Below are 18,813 nucleotides of genomic sequence, written 5' to 3'. Positions count from 1 at the left end.
TATGTTACAATGGATGAAATGCTTTAATATAAAAATAGTCAATTTGTGTTTTCTTTGGCTTGAAAATACAATGAAGTCATTTGTCAGGGGTCTCCGGAGGCTCATCGGCAGCCTTCACGATGCTTGAAATCCTGTCTCAGCCTAACTTTCAGTCAGCCTAACGTCAGGCTTTGAGCCGGAGCTGAGGCGGGTTTTAAACCTCTTGACGAACCATTACATAAGCGCCCACCTGTCAATCATGTCCGCTACGTGCCTTACTATGGATAACACGTATTGTTTTCAAAATCAAACAGAGCCTTTTAAAAAAAAAAAGGCAGTTCTGTTTTGATTTGATTTAATCAATCTATGTGTTTGTCAAAGTATGCTTTAGGTAGAAAGTATTTGTGTAGTTATTTAAAACATACATCCCTAAAAAGGTACATTCCCTCTGAAAGGCCAAGCAGCAGGGCCCCTTCAAGGCATGCAAGTAGATGCACAGGTCTCTGTAATACTGCAAATTGGGTTGGTTCATATCACTAGAAAACTGTAAGGTTGAGTTTGCCCTGCTATTGTGAAGAGAAATTAAGGTGTATAAAACAGTTGAAACCTTCAAAAATAGAATAAGGTTAGAGAATGATTGTCATGCAAATATGGTGAGCATTCACACGATATGTAGGGGTTAGGTTTAGGCAGCTTCTGTGTTTTGAAGATAATTTGATAGGTGTAAAATGTCAAGATATTGAAAGAAAGAAACTGCTTCTTGAAATACAGTACAAGTCTTCTTAAAGGGTATGACCCCAGAGTTTTGGTGCATCTGCCCTGGAATTTCAAAAAATACATACAGTACCACAACTGCCTTCTGATCAGAGTTTCAATCCTGTAGAGAGCAGTGTGTATTTCACCTTGTATATTTACAACACACAATTTATCATTTTAATACGTTGTACTTAAATGTCAAGAGTCCGACACTAATTGGTCAAAAACACTAGTAAATACCCATATTTGTATGGTTTCAGCTGGAAAAAAAGTGTTCTCAGGGTTTAGTTTCTCTCAGAAAGAACTAACAGCTTCACTTTGTGCGATGTTGCCTGTCATTGTCTGCACATCTCATGTCTAATTATGACCTCTCTGCTCCTCTAGGTCCAACTGTTTTGAAGTTTATGTCTTGGATGACGACAGAACCAATATTCTTCAATTTTGCTCTGCAGCAGAAAGCACTGACTGGCTTCAAGTAATATCTACTAATATCAATGAGTTGAAACATGAGAATGTAAGTCTGTCTCTGAACATTAAAGGTTTGGTTGGGTTTCTCTGTCTGAAAGTCTGAAAATAAGGGGTACACAAAAAACTGAGAAAGGAGTCAGGGGATCAAAATAAGTGGAGTATTATTGACATCTTCATTCAGATTTTCAGTTTTGTTCAGCTTCCAGACCATGGTGCAATAGTAGTGGTTTGTTATAATTGAAGCATGGGGCCCCTCCAAACATGTTATCTGTCACTGCCTGTAGGCATTCATTCTGGGTAAATATATTTCCTGGTGGAAGGGCGCTGACCATGTAGAAGTAAAAGGACTGAAAGGACCAGTAGGTGACCTGAGGTTTCTCCCTAATTGGTTTGTCTAAAATGTCCCACAGGATGCCTCCCCGGACACCTCCACTTTCATATGCAACAAGTATAATTGTAATTCAACTAGCCCATAAATGTAAATCAAGCTAACAAACTAATATGTACAGATGGACCGGGGATTGTCTCTGGGAGAATAATGCAATGGGTACCAAAGGTCATCTTTTGTAAAAATGAATATGGATTTCAACCTAAGGTTGTTTTAATTGAACATGTTGATTAAAACAATCACACAATTTCAGCTAGTGGCTTATATTATATTGTAGTGTGTCTAACAGTTCATATGTGTTACTCCTTGTTTTTACCTTTGTATGCTAAAATTAAATGTTCATAGCCAGATGGAATACAGAGTGCTTTAGTGTTAATGGTCCTTTTCTGACAATCGATCATAAATGCACAGCGGTACTACTCATTTGGATTTCTCTCTAATTTCCGCTGATTCTCACACTGATGACTCTGTGTCTTTTTTGTTAGGATGCAGAAATACTGAAGGCCAATGCTCTTTGATAGTACAGCTGTCTTGAAAGTATGAATAATAAATTCCTCCATAACCTATTTAGAGGGGGAGTATAATAGCTAGCTAAATATAATATAATATATAAGTTATTGTTTTAGTTAGTTTAGTATTACCTAGAACCTTTGACTCTTTGACACCTTATAGGGCCAACATATGTTTTGAAGCGTTCATCCAGTATGGTGGAGGATCACTTCATGCTATTTTGTAAGAGACACTAAATAGATACAATAAGGATGCTTGTTGTTGTTCAATGCTTTTTAAGATTTAATGAGAATATTTGCCCAGTAACCTACCCTTGCCCACTCAGGATATTTCAGTTAAATTTGATCTTGATGTGTATGCTCCTTTTGTCATGAAAGGTTTCCCTGTCAGTTGGAACCTCACAGTCCATTATTCTGGAAGGCATGCTGCTGTTTACTCTAAATCCGTGGTTTGTGGGTTATTTGTTATGCTGTTTGCGGGGGTACCATTACATGCTTTTCATCTTAAACCTGATTTGGTAAAGAGGCATATAGTGGCAGGAGTTAATCCACAGTGTCCCATACACGGTCTGTCTCATTTTGGGCAACTATTGGGCTAGAGGTTGTAGTGATTTAAAGCTGATCAAATATGAAAATAAGGAAACACAACATTCCTTCCACACCCTTCCTCCTACCAAAATAATATGTTGTGTAAAAATATGCCTCTAATCAATGATTAACGATTTTGCATTGTTAGTAGACCCACCTCCGTTGAGGAAGAAATCAAAGAAATGATCATTTGTTAATAATCAATCTCATTACCTTTGGTTGCTGTTTTGAAAAGTAATATCCAGAAAATGTCTTTGGTGATAGTGGAGAAGGTAGTAAAGTCTCTGGAGTTTAACTTTATATATAGGCAGGAGTGCAGGCACTGCTCCAGATGCTGGTTTTCAAAAGCTGTAGTTGGATGAACAGAAATCTTTACTAGAGTTGTCTGAGTGCCTCCAAAGTAATGCAATTTGGCCTAACTTGCAGGTGCAAAAGTTAAAAAAAAAACTACTTGCGTTTCTGGTTCGTTTCACTGGAAGAAAAGTCCAAAACTAGTTCAAAAATAACAAAAAGGAACATGTTTGAGCAGTGAAAAATATGTCGTAGAAAAATAGGAAAAATATCAAAGTTGCAAAAGTAAAACATAAGAGCTCAAACTTAAGAATTTATCAAAATATAAAAAGAAAAAGAAAAGAATGATATGAAGATAGAAAACAAGAGGAGGTCAAGCAGACACTAGAAGATAGGAAGATGAGCACACCAGTTTATCTGGGACCTAAAAGGGGAGTTGCTGTTTCAGGTTGCATGTCTTCCATGTCTTCTGTGTCCATATGTTCGTAGTTATATCAAATATCAAATCCATCCAATTGGGCTGTCATCACAAACAAAGTCACATTTCTTCACCACTATCAATGATTGTTTAATTACTAGTGATCAACATGAGAATACACAACATTTCACTTCTCCTAACTATATAGAAGAAAGCATAAACACATCTTGATCTTTTTTTGTTTTGAAATGTATTAATTTGAATCATTACTGTTAATTATTCACTCAGAGTCTGATCATACTTTCTGTAAAGTCCCCTTTGTGTTTAAGGGAGTTTAAGGGAGAAAAAAATGTTTTTTGTTTTGCGCTCCTTTCGACTAGTTACCTTTAAATATCCATTCTTTGTTATCATTTTGCTTATTTGTTTTGTTCTAAATCAGATATGATTCCAGTAATGTCAGCACTGTTTATTTCCTGTTCGTATAGACTGACCCTAGTTTAGGGTTGTAATTCTTACTTTATTGTTGTCTCTTGTTCTTTTGGTTGGTCCTCTGTTTTTTTGTTGTTGTTTTATCTCTAGTGTGTTATGTATTGTCTTCTGTATTGCTGTGTTGAACTCTTTAGATGTTTGTTTGGGTGACACACCTCAATGGCTTTATCATGCTATAATAAATTACATTTCAGATACATTCTCAGAGATAGTTCTCAGGGTGTGGCCCTCATTATTTCAACTGCAGAAAAGCTTATTTAGACTTTGTATCTTTTCGACAATCAGCTGTTGTGGGCTACTTATTAATCCTGGGAAACCACACACATGACAATTGTTCAAGTCTGACTTGAGTTAGTTTTGTCGAGACATGGGTTCTTTGGACAGGGTTGAGGTTTAAGTGAGAGTTGAAGCTAGTTGAAGCCAGCTTACTGAAGTCAGCGCAGTCTTTGTGAGCTGCTTTGGATCTACACATATTCAGTATGTTTGAGGCTGTCAGGAGTCCTTTGGCTTAAAACCTTGGGGAAGATGTAACAGTCAATAGTTTAAGTAATTGATGAAATAAAGGTTATTATTTGATTAAATGTCTGAGATTGGCAAAAGTATAATGTCTGGTTTAACTAAAGTGATGAGTAAAGATTATTGTATATACATATAGTATTTTTGGTTCATTGAGAATATTTATATCTTTAATATCTGGATATTATATATTAAGGATATTTATATTAGTCTGGCAACCCATGTCTTGTTCAACTCTTCTTTTTTCTTTTAGGGGGTCAGGATACCTTTTTGTTGTAGTATAATGTATATGATTGTGTTTTGCGATTATGTAACACTGATTTCTTTTTCTCTCATAGATACAATTAATCAACAAATACTGCTCATCAGATGATCAGGTGTGTTTACACTCACTCCACTTAATGAAATACCCCAAGCACAACAGTCATCTTATAGTATGTGTTAGATACATAAATAGCAGCAGGCCGTCCACACCAATGATCTAGGGGTGCATCCAGATTGTCCCTCCTATCTCCTTTCACTATCCACTTTACCTTAACCCTGGGGAAAACGTCATGAGGTTAAGGAAAGATGTTAGGAGAGTTCATAAAGGATTTAGGGAAAGGTGATCTTGTTGTTTTGATAATCTGACCGCATTACCACTAGGTGTTGTAATAATGCATTGACAGATTTTAATTACGCGGTGAAACTACAATGTTCAGAAAATGGACTACAAAAAGATAATCTAAAAAACTTTCCCCTGTGCCTTCTTGCCGGTGAAATAATCCTAATTACCAAAAGGTTGAGATTGAAATAAAAGCAATATAGAGTACCAGGCTACGAGTAACAAAAGTGTAACCATCATCTTCCTGTCCACTCATAAATCAACATAAATATGATTGTATGAAATTAATTGTTACATTTAGAAAAGATATACATAATGTTTTATAAAAATGTACAACTGCCCAAAGCATTCTTAAGTGAATGAAATATATTGAATAAAACATCATCTGGTTTAAAATGTCTCTTACATGATCTGTGTCACTTTATGATCATCGTTAATGTTTGTGAACGGTCGGATGCGCGACTCACTTTAAATGTTGCGGCCGCAAGGAATTGTGGGACGGCATATCTCATCTCCTTTCGTAAAGGATGGTCCAGTGTATCCTATGCTAAAGGAGGTTATAAAGGAAGCATTCATCCACCTTTCCTTAGCTTTTAGAGAATTTGTACGGCTCTTATCATGGCCGCCACTTAAATGCTTAATTTCACTCAGTTAGGAACCTTCCTAAGAAAAAATTACAATTGGGACACACCCCAGGACTTCCCAGGAAGATATTCGGTTTGTAACTTTAATGGTACATAAAGACTTACAGAAATTGACATGCAGTAATTTAACACCACAGGTCACACCCATTTACACCACATTCACACAAGGATGGTAGAAGCTGCTATGTAAAGTGTACTATAGTCCATGGTTACATATTCACACACCAACGAGGAAGAAGCGGGCCAAACTTGGGGGCTTGCCTAAGGACACATCGACATGTGGCTGAAGTAGCTGACTATCAAACTCCTGACACACTGGTTGAGAGATGACTTACTTTACCACTGAGCTAAACAGAAAGGTAGTGCCTTGGTCTAGTTAAAGACAACACATCTTCATTTGCTTTTTGATATGACATCCCTATAGAGCAGCTCGACAGCCTGAACTCCTACACCCTCAGCACATGTGAAGAGAAACTAAAGGGCTTGGTTGAATATGCAAATCAACCAACTGGGAAGCCAACACGTACAGTTTCAGATGTTCTAGGCGAAATTCTCCTCCTTTATCAGCGCAAATCAAATAATCAAATGTGCAGAATGAGATACACCAGGAACAGCTAGCCCGGGTACTAGAAGAAGGACAGATCCTGTGGGACGACTTCGAAAGAATGCAGGATAAACTAAAGACCTTGCAGGAAAATTGCAAGGCCCTGCAGGAGGAGAATAAAACACTGCATGAAAGCAGCAAACTGGCCGAACAGAAGAAACGAAGTGACACGGTACCCAGATTTCAGGATAGGCAGATAAGTACTGCAGCCCCCAGATCAGCTGAGGAAACCTCAGACGAAGGATGGGAGACTGAACCAAGCCCTTGGAGGAGGGAGACAGACATGTTGCAGGATCTGGAGGAGAGGGGAAGGCACCGCCGGGTCGACCCAGGCACAAAAGCGCCCACGTCCTCAGACCACCCGGGAAAGAGCTGGATGATTAAAGATGAAGGGCCCCCGCGTTCCGCAATACGCTTTGAGTGAAGAGAACCCTCACCCCGCAGGAGGAGAGGCTTTACTCCCCCTAGAGACAGGGAGGAGACACGGGCCCAATCAGGCACCGAACGCTACCTGTCCCATGATAGACGGCCACGTCTGAGCCGAACACAAACCCCGCCACGGTTACAACTCTACTACCGTGATAACCACAGGGCTTACGATTTGTCAGACGAATCGGACGACCCTTGCCAGCCTTCGGGTCAGGGCCTGCGAACCAGGCAGATAGAACCTCAGGCCAAAGATCTGAAGCGTTTTGACCCAGATAGCCCAGATTCAAGTATTAACGACTACCTTAGAGAAGTTGACCATTGTCTCCTTGACCTGCCTCATGCGTCCTCACATGAAAAACTGAAACGGATCTGGAAGACTACGGCTAGGAGTGTCCGTGATTTCATGGGGACACTCCCACCAAAGGTCCGATCCTTGCAGAAAGGAAACAAATCTGTTAGTCAGCACTTACAAACTGCCAAGCAGAAAGTGTTGGACATGTTTGAATTAATTCAGGGAGCACAGGTAAGCATGGAGCAAGACACATCGTCAGGATATGACTCTGATCCTGGACCAAGCCCCTTAAGAGATCAAACAACCCTGCTGAAAAAGCTCAGTAAAGAACCGAGCAGCCAGGATAACCCAAGGACTGAGGAAATAAGTCTAGTTTTCCCTGATTTTGACTGTGGAGCCCCGCTCCTTGGGGAAACGCCCCAGTTCCCTGACAGCTGTGACACCCTTTCACACCTTCACAGGTTTGAATCACCACATAGGAAGGGGGGTGACTTCTCAGCCCCCAGAGGCAGAGATAACACCAGGCCCCCTTCTGCTACCTGTAGGTTCCCATCGCAGGATTCACAGCTGAGGACTATCCAAACCTCAGATGACTCGGATGGCTCCCTTTTACCCAGAGATCAAAGAATGCGCATAAGGCTCATTGAATCTATGGCACAGGATGTAGAGCGGTTTGATCCAGATAACTCAGAGCTCTGCATCGATGATTACCTCGGAACGATTAACCTGTGTCTCAGTGAGGTACCTGATGCATCCACAAGAGAAAAACTCAGGCTGATCTGGAAGACAACTTCCAAGAGTGTCCATAACTTCACGACCACCCTTCAGCCTGAGATCAGATACCAGTACTCTGCGCTCTGCAATGCTTTGCGCCAGGAATACTCCACCTACATTGACCCTGCATCTGCCCTTCTTAGTGCTTTCAGTGTCTTGCACCAGAAGCACGAGGCCCCCAAAGATTATCACTGGCGTGAGGCTCCAGGTTTGGAAGAGAACCCAACTTTCAAATCCATGTTCATGCACAATCTGCATGGCTGCGTGCGTTCAGATGTCACCCTGCATAGTCGTACACATCAGCTTAGTATGAAAGAGATCAAGAGATTCGCACAGGCGATTTGGCAGACACGCTTACGTCACGTGTCACATGAGGGCAACAAGTTGCCTCGTGCTAGGAATAAGAGACCATATCACAGGCAGAATAGAGAACAGAGCCAGGGGGGTGAAGGTGGGACTCAACCACAGAGTAGGTTCCAGCCTGGAGAACTGATCACTACCAGATCTGAACGGAACTCTCGGGATGGCCGTAGCCTGAGACAGAAGGGTAGGTATAACCGGAGTTCCTACGAGCTCCCTAAGGAAGCAAGTTCTGACAGTTCTGCCAGGGAGTTGGAGCGCATGAAAGATGTGGTATGTCGGGGGGTCTCCCTCGCTTACAGAGAACCCGATTCTGACTCCACGATTCTGAGTGGGGGTGTAGCCTCCATTCTGGAAACACAACACTGTCACTCTACCGACATGAATGTTTCCTAGTCCCTGTTTTGTGTTTTGACATTGGTAGGGAGACACATAATGTACATGTACATTTACACACCTACATGCCACAAACACCTTCCCACAGGCTTACTCCTGCCCAGGCTAGGAGTTAGCCCACAAATCTACACCTTATACTCTTCTCTTTCTCCCCTCCTCTTGTCTATTTGTTTCATTTGTTTTGTTAAAGAATGCACCTTGAGTAGCAAAGCTTTGCTAATGCCTGGTTATGTTTTATGCCTAGCTTTAGACATAGTTAGACAGTCTGCCCAGACTTTGCCTCAGTGTTGAACATTTGTCTCCTAACACATGGACTGTTGGCCCTATTTCCCCTAAAGACCACGACACGCAATCCCATTCTTCAGGACAAAGGGGGGATGTTGGGCCACGCAGGCTTAGGACAGTCAAACAATGGATTTGGGCCTGCACCCCTGTAAAAGCCTCATTTGAGTTATTCACTGAGATCACAAAGAGGCCTAAAAGGACTCTTAATCCCAGAATCCCCTGCGGTACTTCACACCTACACGTGAAGTAAGGGGGGACCGGAACCTCTCTCTCCTCATTGGAGGGGACCTGAGGTAGACCCCCCATGGAGCAGGCCAGGCTACAAAACTCCAAGACTTCCATTGTTCTTCCTCTTTCCACGCACTGACTTCTAGTGCTCGGAGACCCAAGTTCACCTCCTGTTTCTGCAACAATCTTCCTTTGTTTTAAGTTTTTTTGGCGCGCAGGTAATCCGCGGCCGGCAGTGTTCTAAATTCCAAGCTCGAATTGTCCAGTGAACGCATCTCAGTTTCTCGGAGAGCGTCAGACTATAACAGATTATCAGAAAGATAACGGTCTTATTCCGTTCTGCAACTAAAGGACATCAAAGGACATCTTTCCACTCGACGGAGAACCAACGAAGCCGCTCTCGCCGTAAGGGACCCTCGCCGCCATCAGACGCCTCTGCACCAGGACGGACAGAAGATCTGCTCCATCGCCGGACTCTTTTCCTTCACCAATCGCGGACAAAGCGATTCACAAATGAGGCTTAATTAGGTCTGGGCAGAATTAGCTTTAGAGAGTGTTTTTAACAATTGTTGATCGAAGCAGAAACTGTCATTTTTATCTTTGTCGGACTGCTGCGTCCTGAGTTTTAACTGTTTAAAACTGTTGTTGTTGTTTCGGACCGCTGCGTCCTATATGTGTTTAGCGTAACAGCGTTATAACCGGGTATTACTCTTCTCCGAGTGGTGGCGCGGGAGTCGGACTGTGATCCGGCCTCTTCAGGCACGCATTTCTCTTTTATTCTCTTTTATCCTCTTTTATTTCCCCTTCTACGAACACACACATATTCCCGTGTAAACGTACATCTGGAGACTAACTCCACCACCGCGCCATTACGCACGTAGGCCACACACACACACACACACACACACACACACACACACACACACACACACACACACACACACACACACACCTACATTCACTCCCCTTCCACAAGCCTTTGCTTGATAATGTTTGTTGCTTAGATTAGTTTATAATAGTTATTTATTTAATTAAGTTCATTGATTTTGGATTGATGTTGCTTTGTTTAAATAAATTCTGTTATAATTTAAGAGAGCAGTTGTTTGTGGTTACTGGTGTATTTGCATTGTGATATAAGCTGGGTGCGAAGGCTTTGTGTACGGATTTCACGCCTTCAATTTATTAAATATAGTTATTCATTATTAATAATATTAGTAATTAAATAACTAATTTGAGACTGATTTGAGTGATATTTTGGTTATATTTACCTGATTACAGGTTGGTGCCCCAAAACGAGATTAAACATAGTTTAATGATATTTTATTTATATTATTAATAATTAAGTATAATTATTAAAGAATATAACCAAAGTAGACTTGATACAACCCCAACAACATGATGACCATCTACACGATCCATTTTTAGGCACAGGGAACTCCTGCTCTGATGGTTACATATTTGACAGCTATATGCTTTTCCCTCTCTGGTTACTTATTTGACCATTACATTTATCTTGGGTTTCCATTCACCTGTTTTTTCAGCATTCTCAATTCAAGTCTTTAAAATTGAAAATAGTAATTCTGAAAATTGGCAAAAAGTTGTTAAAAAGTCCATCATTTGGTTAAGTTGTTGGCCAGGAAAAATACAGGCTATCTTTGGTCAAATTCTTAGGCTTCCTTTTGTTTGTATTACAAACAACTATGTTTAAAAAATAATCTCTAAATAAAACTATAGAGTGTACTGGCTGACTCAGGTTTATTGAAGCTATATTCAGTGCTGGTACACAATCCATATTTAGGTACTGCCGTCATTTGAAACTCAGCAGCCTTGTTCAATAAAGCTGCTGTAAGAAGTTATTTGCTTCAGTTTCTTAATTTAACCAATTGGGACATCAATTCGCAAAATCAGTCAAGTTATGTACTATGTTTAAAGGCTTTATATGCAATTTTTCACACTTAAATGTAATAGAAATCAAGTATATCCTCTGAAAATAACTCTGTGAGTCATGATGGTCTACAATGGGTGTAACACCTGAGTCCCACTGTCTGTGATGTTTTCAGAGTCCTATCTTAAGTGTGTTTACATCGCCGGGACGGCCGGCTGACTCCTCCCCTCGTGTATAAAAGTTGTTTAATTTAGGGACTAGAGAAAAGAAGAATAACATACTGTACTCACTGCTTAACTGTGTTTCTAGATCACGCTCATTTCAGGTAAATTTACATGCAGTGTGAAGATGCGAGCATAATAAAGATCGCTAGCATTAGCATGCTAACACAACAATGCAGTGCGAGTTGTTTTGGTTTCATGCTGGTGCTCAAGGGCGACATCTGCTGGATCAAAAAAATCACATTCTGCCTTTAAGAGTCCTCAACACCTTGCCTATGACCATGTATATTTTGCTGTTCAGGTCTGTTGATTGAGATCAGATTTCATATATGTATACTTTTTTAATCAAATAGTAAAATTGTGTAAAGGTGTTCCTCACATCTCTGCAGATTATTCACATGGGCTGGGCATGTGAAAGCCCAGAGGGTAGCGCCGCCAGAAGAACCTTGACATTCAAGTTCCTGGCGCTGAGAGGACCATATTTTCATATCTTCAGAAGACCACCGGTAATTTTTAATTTCATGATTAATTATACTTTAAATGTATCATTGTAATTTCTTTAAAAATTTTTAAAGAAATGAAAAGGAAAGAAATGAAATAGGCGGGTTGAAAATATGAGGAACTCGTAGTTTCACCCCCTCTAACCAAAGCAGCCTCCGATGACGCAAAATGATTTTTGCGTAATCAGAGACTCCTTTTCAGAAAATAAATACAGATCTTTCCCATCTCAGGGGAAAACGAGGGCGGGATGCACGACCATTCAAAAATACTACCAGGTTTCTAATAATACAAAGATTAATGGGTGAAGTATCCCTTTGAGCAATATACATTTTTTTAATGTCTTACGTTTAAGTATCATGTTAATTATTTTATTTACTGTACTATGGTAACATAATCCAGTAAATATATTCCAGTGAGCTGTTTTCCTTCATTGAAATAACCTGTCACAAACATAAATGCCTGCAAGATTACAGCTTCAGAAAATAGTAAAATGGTCTTTTTTCTTTCTTTAAAGTGCTTTTCAAAAACAGCAGCTTTTCAAAAACAGTTGTGTGATGTTAAAAAAAAGATGTGGTAGTAGCGCTTGAAACAATAGGATGCCCTAATGTCAATATTTACCTTTATATCAATGCTACATGTAGGGAATCACACTATCAATACAACAGAAAACCTAATGTTGTCATTAATGATGTGCACTGAGATCGTAGCGCTCACATGTATACACTCGGGACCGAGCAGCAGCCACAGTATATAAACGTCACTCCCACCTCACATTGCCGTGAGGTAAATTCTCCAGATGAATATCCTGCTCTGTTCTAACATCAGTGGTCTGGCAGGAGGAACTCAGGGTGAAGTCCTCCGACAAATATAAGGAGTTTTTCAGGAGTTTTATGCAAGTGTGAAAGCCTTATTCTTGTAGTTTGCTTTTAGACCTTCATCACCCTTTAACACTACTCTTCTCACCCTGTATCTTAATTCCTACTTGACCTAATTTTAGGTTCAGATTCCTAACAAACCAACATAGCAGATGGAAGACTACAGTATTTTATTAGACAGTATAGGGAGCAATACACACAAGCAAAAGTAGATTTTAGAAATCAAAATCATTCAGTCCAATTCTTCATTGACCTGTGTGTCTGACTTACAATAGTGAAGCCTGTTTCAGTAGAACTCTAGATTAAACAAGATTAAATGAAGCCCGTATAACACAATCCTATTCTAGGGGTTTTGTTCGGCATCTTGTCCACTGTCATGGCGGGATATTTAAATCAGTGTCTACTCAAGGAAGCCTCCAAAAGGTGGCATCCTAATCAGATGCCCAAAACACCTTACTATACTGTAATAGGATACTTTTGATGCGAAAGGAAAGTCATTTCAGTCATGTGTATCTGCAATCTCGTTCTTTTGGTCACTACCCACAAATTATGACAATAGGTGAGGTTTGGAACGAAGATTGACTGGTAAATTGAAAGCAAACCGTCCAGCACCCCTCTCGCTATACTGCTGATGCTGCATCAATCCATCTGTTAATCTATGCAGATTTTAAACACAATTGTCATGATCCTGACCTTTAACTGTCTATTAGTAAAAGCCAACCCACCACTTGCAGACTAATAGCTAAACTAAAAGCAGGGCACAGTAGCTCCATGATGTATCTTATTGTTGCTGGGAAACCTCTTAGGAATGACAGAAAGCAAAACATAGCACATAAGGAAATGCCCTCTCATAAAACCTCAATCAGAAGTGAAAATGTAAAACAAAGTGCTTCATTCTACCATATGGATAATTCTTCAAATTAAACCTTCTTTTCCATGCTTAAACAGTGGTACGTGAACATGGTCTGCTGTGGACTAATGCAATGCATCTGCAGCTCTGTATTCCCCAGTTGACTCAAGTCTGTGGCCCACTAGGGATTTCCTTTGTGTACCATACTGTCAGAATGGCAGTTTTTGAGATTGGAGATGTTACTGCAGCTGTTTGTACTCATTAAAGAAACTGGTATTGTCAGGTATCAGGTATTGTTACAGCAGAGAGTGTCAAACTGAACTTGAAGATACCAATAAGCAGGTATGGCAAGCTGAAAGAAAAATAGCAATGTTACAGATCTTTCAACAGCATTATGGGTAATGCCTGCACTCTTTAAGGTAACAGATAGTCCTTCTTGTAAACTATCACCAACCTCCCTGAAAGGCAAAGGTTGAAATAAAGAAATGAACTTGCTATTGTACAAAGCTATTTATGAATGTTATCTAAATACCACCAAGAGGTTTTTAGTGCTCTAGATTTTCTTGAGAAAAAAGTCAAACAACAAATGGAATTAAATAATAAACAAAATAAGTACATTAAGATTAAAATCAGTTCACCCTCAACCAAGTTTGCTAGTCAGACAAACCATGCATGATGTACTTTTGCCTTAGTTTTTTCACAAGATTTTCAAAGTTGTACTTTCAATCTTTTAATTTGGGACACTTACATGGAACTAAATGTTTTTGTAGTTAAGTTCCAGATGTTTTCCTTCATAGCTGTATGGAAAACGTATTTCATATGCAGCCCTCTATTTAGGCACTTTAGTTTGTTTTGTTCCACAGAAATGCCACATAACAATTTATTTACCTGTTATACTATTGGGACACCTGCATCTTTGTGGATAATCCTGGTGTAACTTCCAGCACTGGTGTAACTGGTGCTTTCTCCATTTGCATTTAGTCTTTTTATTAGGAGGTGCTGCAAACAAGTGAAAGAGCTTGTTTTGATATGCTGTGTCTAACATTCCTTGATGGTTATTTCTCAGATAAGTGCTGCTGACTGGGGACAAGCTGAAACAACATATAACCTCTACGAGGTACTTTTCAAAGTCCACAAGGTAGGTTAAAGCAGCATGCTGATACTTTGCATATAAGCTGTTTAAAATTAGAGTTTTTCTCGTAGTATACATGGCTGTTTGTTTTTCTTATCTTTTTGGCAAATAGAAAATGTTTGTGTGAGATGACCTTTTTTTTCATTAAAACTGAGAACACCCACTGAATTAATCATTAAAATGTGGAGGGACAGAACATGTAATAATGAAAATGTTTTGTGTTTAGCTGTGGTTGGTAGAGGACTGCTGGCTCCAGGCTAGGCTCTACTTGGGACTCGAGCAATCCTCAGAGCAGCAGGACAGTGAGTCTCTTTGCTTCAGTATTCTGGTCGGCCACGGCCAGAGCCACACCTTCAGGGTAGAGCTGGCCACTGACCTTGCTATCTGGGAGAAATCCTTCCAAAGAGCTGTCTTCTTGGAAGTGCAGCGAATACAAGTGAGTATAATATAATAATAATTATAATAATAATTTTTACAAATAATTTTAGACCTATTGTAGTGTATTTTATTTACCTTTGCAGTAAGTTGTATACGGGGTCAAGACCAATGTCAACATTTTGAAGTTATCAATGACAACACATCACACAATAGTTTCTTTAACATAGTCAATAACATACATAGATGTTATTATACTATAATTGCATTTACTCAATATGACAATGTATACAACATTTCATACAACAAAAAAACATATAATAACACTAATGCATGTATAATGTTCAAAATGATTTAAATAAAAAATGTCTTAAGGTCTTGGATATATTTGCATTGTTTGCATTGTTTGACAACTTAGCCGATATTTACATTAGCTTCCTTTTGTTGCTTTGTTTTATCATTAAAATGCATTAATGTGAATAAAACAAAGAAATTAGTCCATACATCAATGAGCCACTAAATTGCCGTCCACTGGCCAAACCAACCCGCTCACTATAATTTCACCTCCAAATACTGATTTGGAAATTGTTTTATTGGTTTTAAAATGTTTGTTTCCTCTGCTAATCAAATAGTTAGACTCCACAGTTTGAGCTGGGACCATAGCAGCTGTTAACTCTTTAGCCTTCTTTCTGCTGTTAGAGCCTCTTTTTTCCCTTACACAGGAAACAGATAGACGTCAACCCAACCAAACTTCTTTCAGATTGTATTAGTAAAGTAAGCCCTACAGAGGCTGCCATTGGAGCCATGTCCCTAGCAACTGCCTGCTCTGCATAGTTACTGTTTATGCCTCTTAGCAGTGGTCTGCTATCTCTTGATAGCAGACCATTGCTATGCATACTTGGCCAATCAGAATGAAGAATTAAATGAAGCTGTGTTATGGATTATGCTCAGGGTCTAAAATGTTTACTTTTGTTTTCGATAAGTACCAGTGACATTCATTGGCCACTCTGGTCAGGCTGAAACAGAACTAAGTCATTAAGATGTTTTTATTGTAGCATTAGATAATAGTTAGCCCTGATGAGTCTGGAAGCCATTTTAAAGTTTAAAGACTGGTTTTCTAACTCCTAGCATTACCTGAAAATCTGTGACGAACAAAGAAGAATGTAACAAGTATGTGAAATGAAATTGTTGAAAACCCCTGTTAATCTGAGTGAAACCTAAGATGACATCCACTTATCTTTGTAATTCTTGTTGTTTACTACTAGCTGCCATGAGTCAAATTGCTGAATTCAACTGAAACTACTTTAAGTAAATACCAGTTCTCTAAATGTAACTGGGATATACGTCCTTGCATTAATGGTGAATTATTGTGATTAATTCAAAGCCTCCATGTTGGCTTAGCAGGCATACAAAATATATACTTTATGTGTTACTACAACACACTACATGGAATCCAGCAAAGCGGATAGCCTGAGGTCAGGTAAATCATTTGAGCCAAGCTGAACAACAAATATTCCCTATTCATTTATATTAACATACGGCCCAAATGGATGTTTGCTTTTCTAAACCAAAAAACTGGTGAAGTAAATAACAGTAAAAAAAAGTCATTTATTTTTTTCCACAGATTTCACCACTAAAATAAAGTGAAAGGTTTCATTTGTTTAACTTTAGACATTGGATGAAACATTTAGACTTTCAAATTTTGAAACAAGGGTGAACTTCTGTAAGTAATCTGAATCATGAGCGTGGATGTGGGACCCTCCTTTGAGCTTTTAGAGCCTTAAGATATTCTCTCATTTCAAGATTTGAAAAAGTAAAAAAAAAGTATGCCACACACATTTCCACTCTCGCCCTCCTCTTGCGCGACCAACCAACTAAAAAAAAAAAATGCATCCTGCCTGAGGTCTTTGAGTAGTGACATTTATAAATATTGTAAATCAAAGTACCTGTCAGAAAATATTTGTGTCACTGGCAGAGTGAATTACTATATGGGTCAACATGGGGACCAAATATAATTATATGTGTCCTATTTTTACCAGTTATTCTTCAAAGAGTGTGTGAGTATTACAAGCATGCCTTGGCTGATTCTGGTGTAGTACACTGGATCTAGCAATGTCATCACCACTGCAATTTCTCCCTGTAGCCATAATGATACATAGAGGTGTTTGGGGTTTAATTGATAGTTAAACCAATCTTTGGAAAGATTGGACTAGCAGATCATTGCCTTCAGTTCCAAACCACCTGATTGGAGCCAATAAAACAAAATGATCCCTCACTCAATCACTTCCGGGTCACTTCCGGCATTTGGTACATTCCCTTTCCGTCAAGATTATGTCGTTTGTAAATTTGTTTGGGGACTGGTGAAAGTGTTCTGCCACTTGTAAATGTGTGTCAGCATCTCTAGTTAACTCTCGTTTGTTTCACAGACATTATCTGTCACTTTGCATCTTACTCTCATTCTGACTTGTCAAAAAACAGTGGATGTGTTTTTACTATATTTCAAACACGGGCCCCTGCTTTTCTTGATTTTAGCATTAGAGACTTTGTGAAAAATAATAATTTCATGTTACTTGGTCCCCCCAATAGTCACTACTCACTACAGTCCTACATGAAGTGACAGAAAGAAGTGGCTAGCCTACAACTGTTTTGTGAAATCCTACCTTTCCTTATTCACAGCACATTGCACTCTTGCTACAACCACTCATCATTATCTAAGTCAATATAAACACATTGGCTATTGTAAGCCTATGAGCCATATGCTCTTCATGATGTTTATGGTGTTGTTTAGAGGCTTTGATATTGTTTAAATAATTCTCCCTCCATTGCGTATTTTGAAGGAGTAAATGCCGGTTTTGATGGTTTTTACAGAACAGTATACATGGCTAGGTTTTCTTGCTTACCCTGAAAAATGCACCACAGTGATTTTATTCAAAAACAGTTATGTGAAAGAGAATATACGACTATCTTTTCTCTGTCAACAGTCCAAAAGCTACATGTGTAGCAGCCAAGGGAACGTATTTTGCTTCACCATAGATTTTGGATCAGGTTTCACCTGCTCAGATGGCAGTTCAAAGGTGAAGTATTACAACATTCAAAATTGCTGTAGACATCCTGGTCATGTGTCGTTTTACTACATTATGTTTAATTATTATACATGATATATTGTCCTTATTCAATGTACTCTATAAAAGGTTAATTTGAGGTTATTTTTGTAACATTGCTACGTGTTTAGTAAATGTCATGTTTATCATTACAAGAGTGGTAAAGCACTGATTTAAAGGTCGCAGTCACACTGGCCATCCGTACCGTGCCATACTCAAGCACGATTTGGCCCCCTGCTGCGCCATTCCCACGCTGGCCGGCACGTCCCGTGGTCACACTACACAGGACTATCTGTGTTTAAGCACGATTACCTCTTATACATAACGTCGTAATACAACACAGAGCACATGACAGCTACTTTGTGTCTTATATTGAGTCATGTTAGTCAGATACGGACATGAAACTCTGGATTCCTCCTTAATGAAGGCTGTCAGCGTTGTGTCTGCGTGCTTGTGCTCGTGCATGAAGTGTACCGTGCCGAAGCACACCTCTCCGAAGTGTGCCAAAGCAAAGGAAGTGTACCGTGCCTGAGCACGATACGGAGTGGTCACACTGGCCAAACTAACTGAACTTTAGGGTTGAAGCGTGCTTGGGCACGGTACGGATGGCCAGTGTGACCGCGCCCTCAAAGTACTTTTTTAATTGACTGTTTTTCCAGTTATTCCAGTATGCAGGTTTCGCTAAGATAATGGTATTCAAATGTTGTGTTTGTCTGTCCTCTCTCCGTTGAAGGCTGTACTATGGCAATATAAGTTCTCCCAACTTAAAGGCTCCTCTGATGATGGGAAAACCAGGGTCAAACTTATTTTCAAGAATGCTGAAAGCAAGCAAATAGAAATGAAGGTAAAATAGTT

The 18,813-nt window shown here is 39.5% G+C and overlaps 1 protein-coding gene across 2 annotated transcripts in view; it reads left to right on the top strand.

Annotated features, from left to right (window-relative positions):
• Positions 1-18,813, top strand: part of sntg2 (syntrophin, gamma 2) — a 53,019-nt gene that overhangs the window by 33,252 nt on the left and 954 nt on the right. For both annotated transcript variants that reach the window (XM_065966690.1, XM_020644617.2), the window contains exons 10-16: positions 1,120-1,249; positions 4,741-4,779; positions 11,514-11,630; positions 14,417-14,488; positions 14,709-14,918; positions 17,839-17,931; positions 18,692-18,802. In XM_065966690.1, coding sequence (XP_065822762.1) covers positions 1,120-1,249; positions 4,741-4,779; positions 11,514-11,630; positions 14,417-14,488; positions 14,709-14,918; positions 17,839-17,931; positions 18,692-18,802 — 772 coding nt within the window. The remainder of the gene's footprint in view (positions 1-1,119; positions 1,250-4,740; positions 4,780-11,513; positions 11,631-14,416; positions 14,489-14,708; positions 14,919-17,838; positions 17,932-18,691; positions 18,803-18,813) is intronic.

This window comes from Labrus bergylta, chromosome 18, assembly GCF_963930695.1.
Source record: "Labrus bergylta chromosome 18, fLabBer1.1, whole genome shotgun sequence".
NCBI classification, from domain to species: domain Eukaryota; kingdom Metazoa; phylum Chordata; class Actinopteri; order Labriformes; family Labridae; genus Labrus; species Labrus bergylta.
Note: the sequence above shows the minus strand (reverse complement) of the source record. Positions and strands in the feature narration are given on the sequence as shown.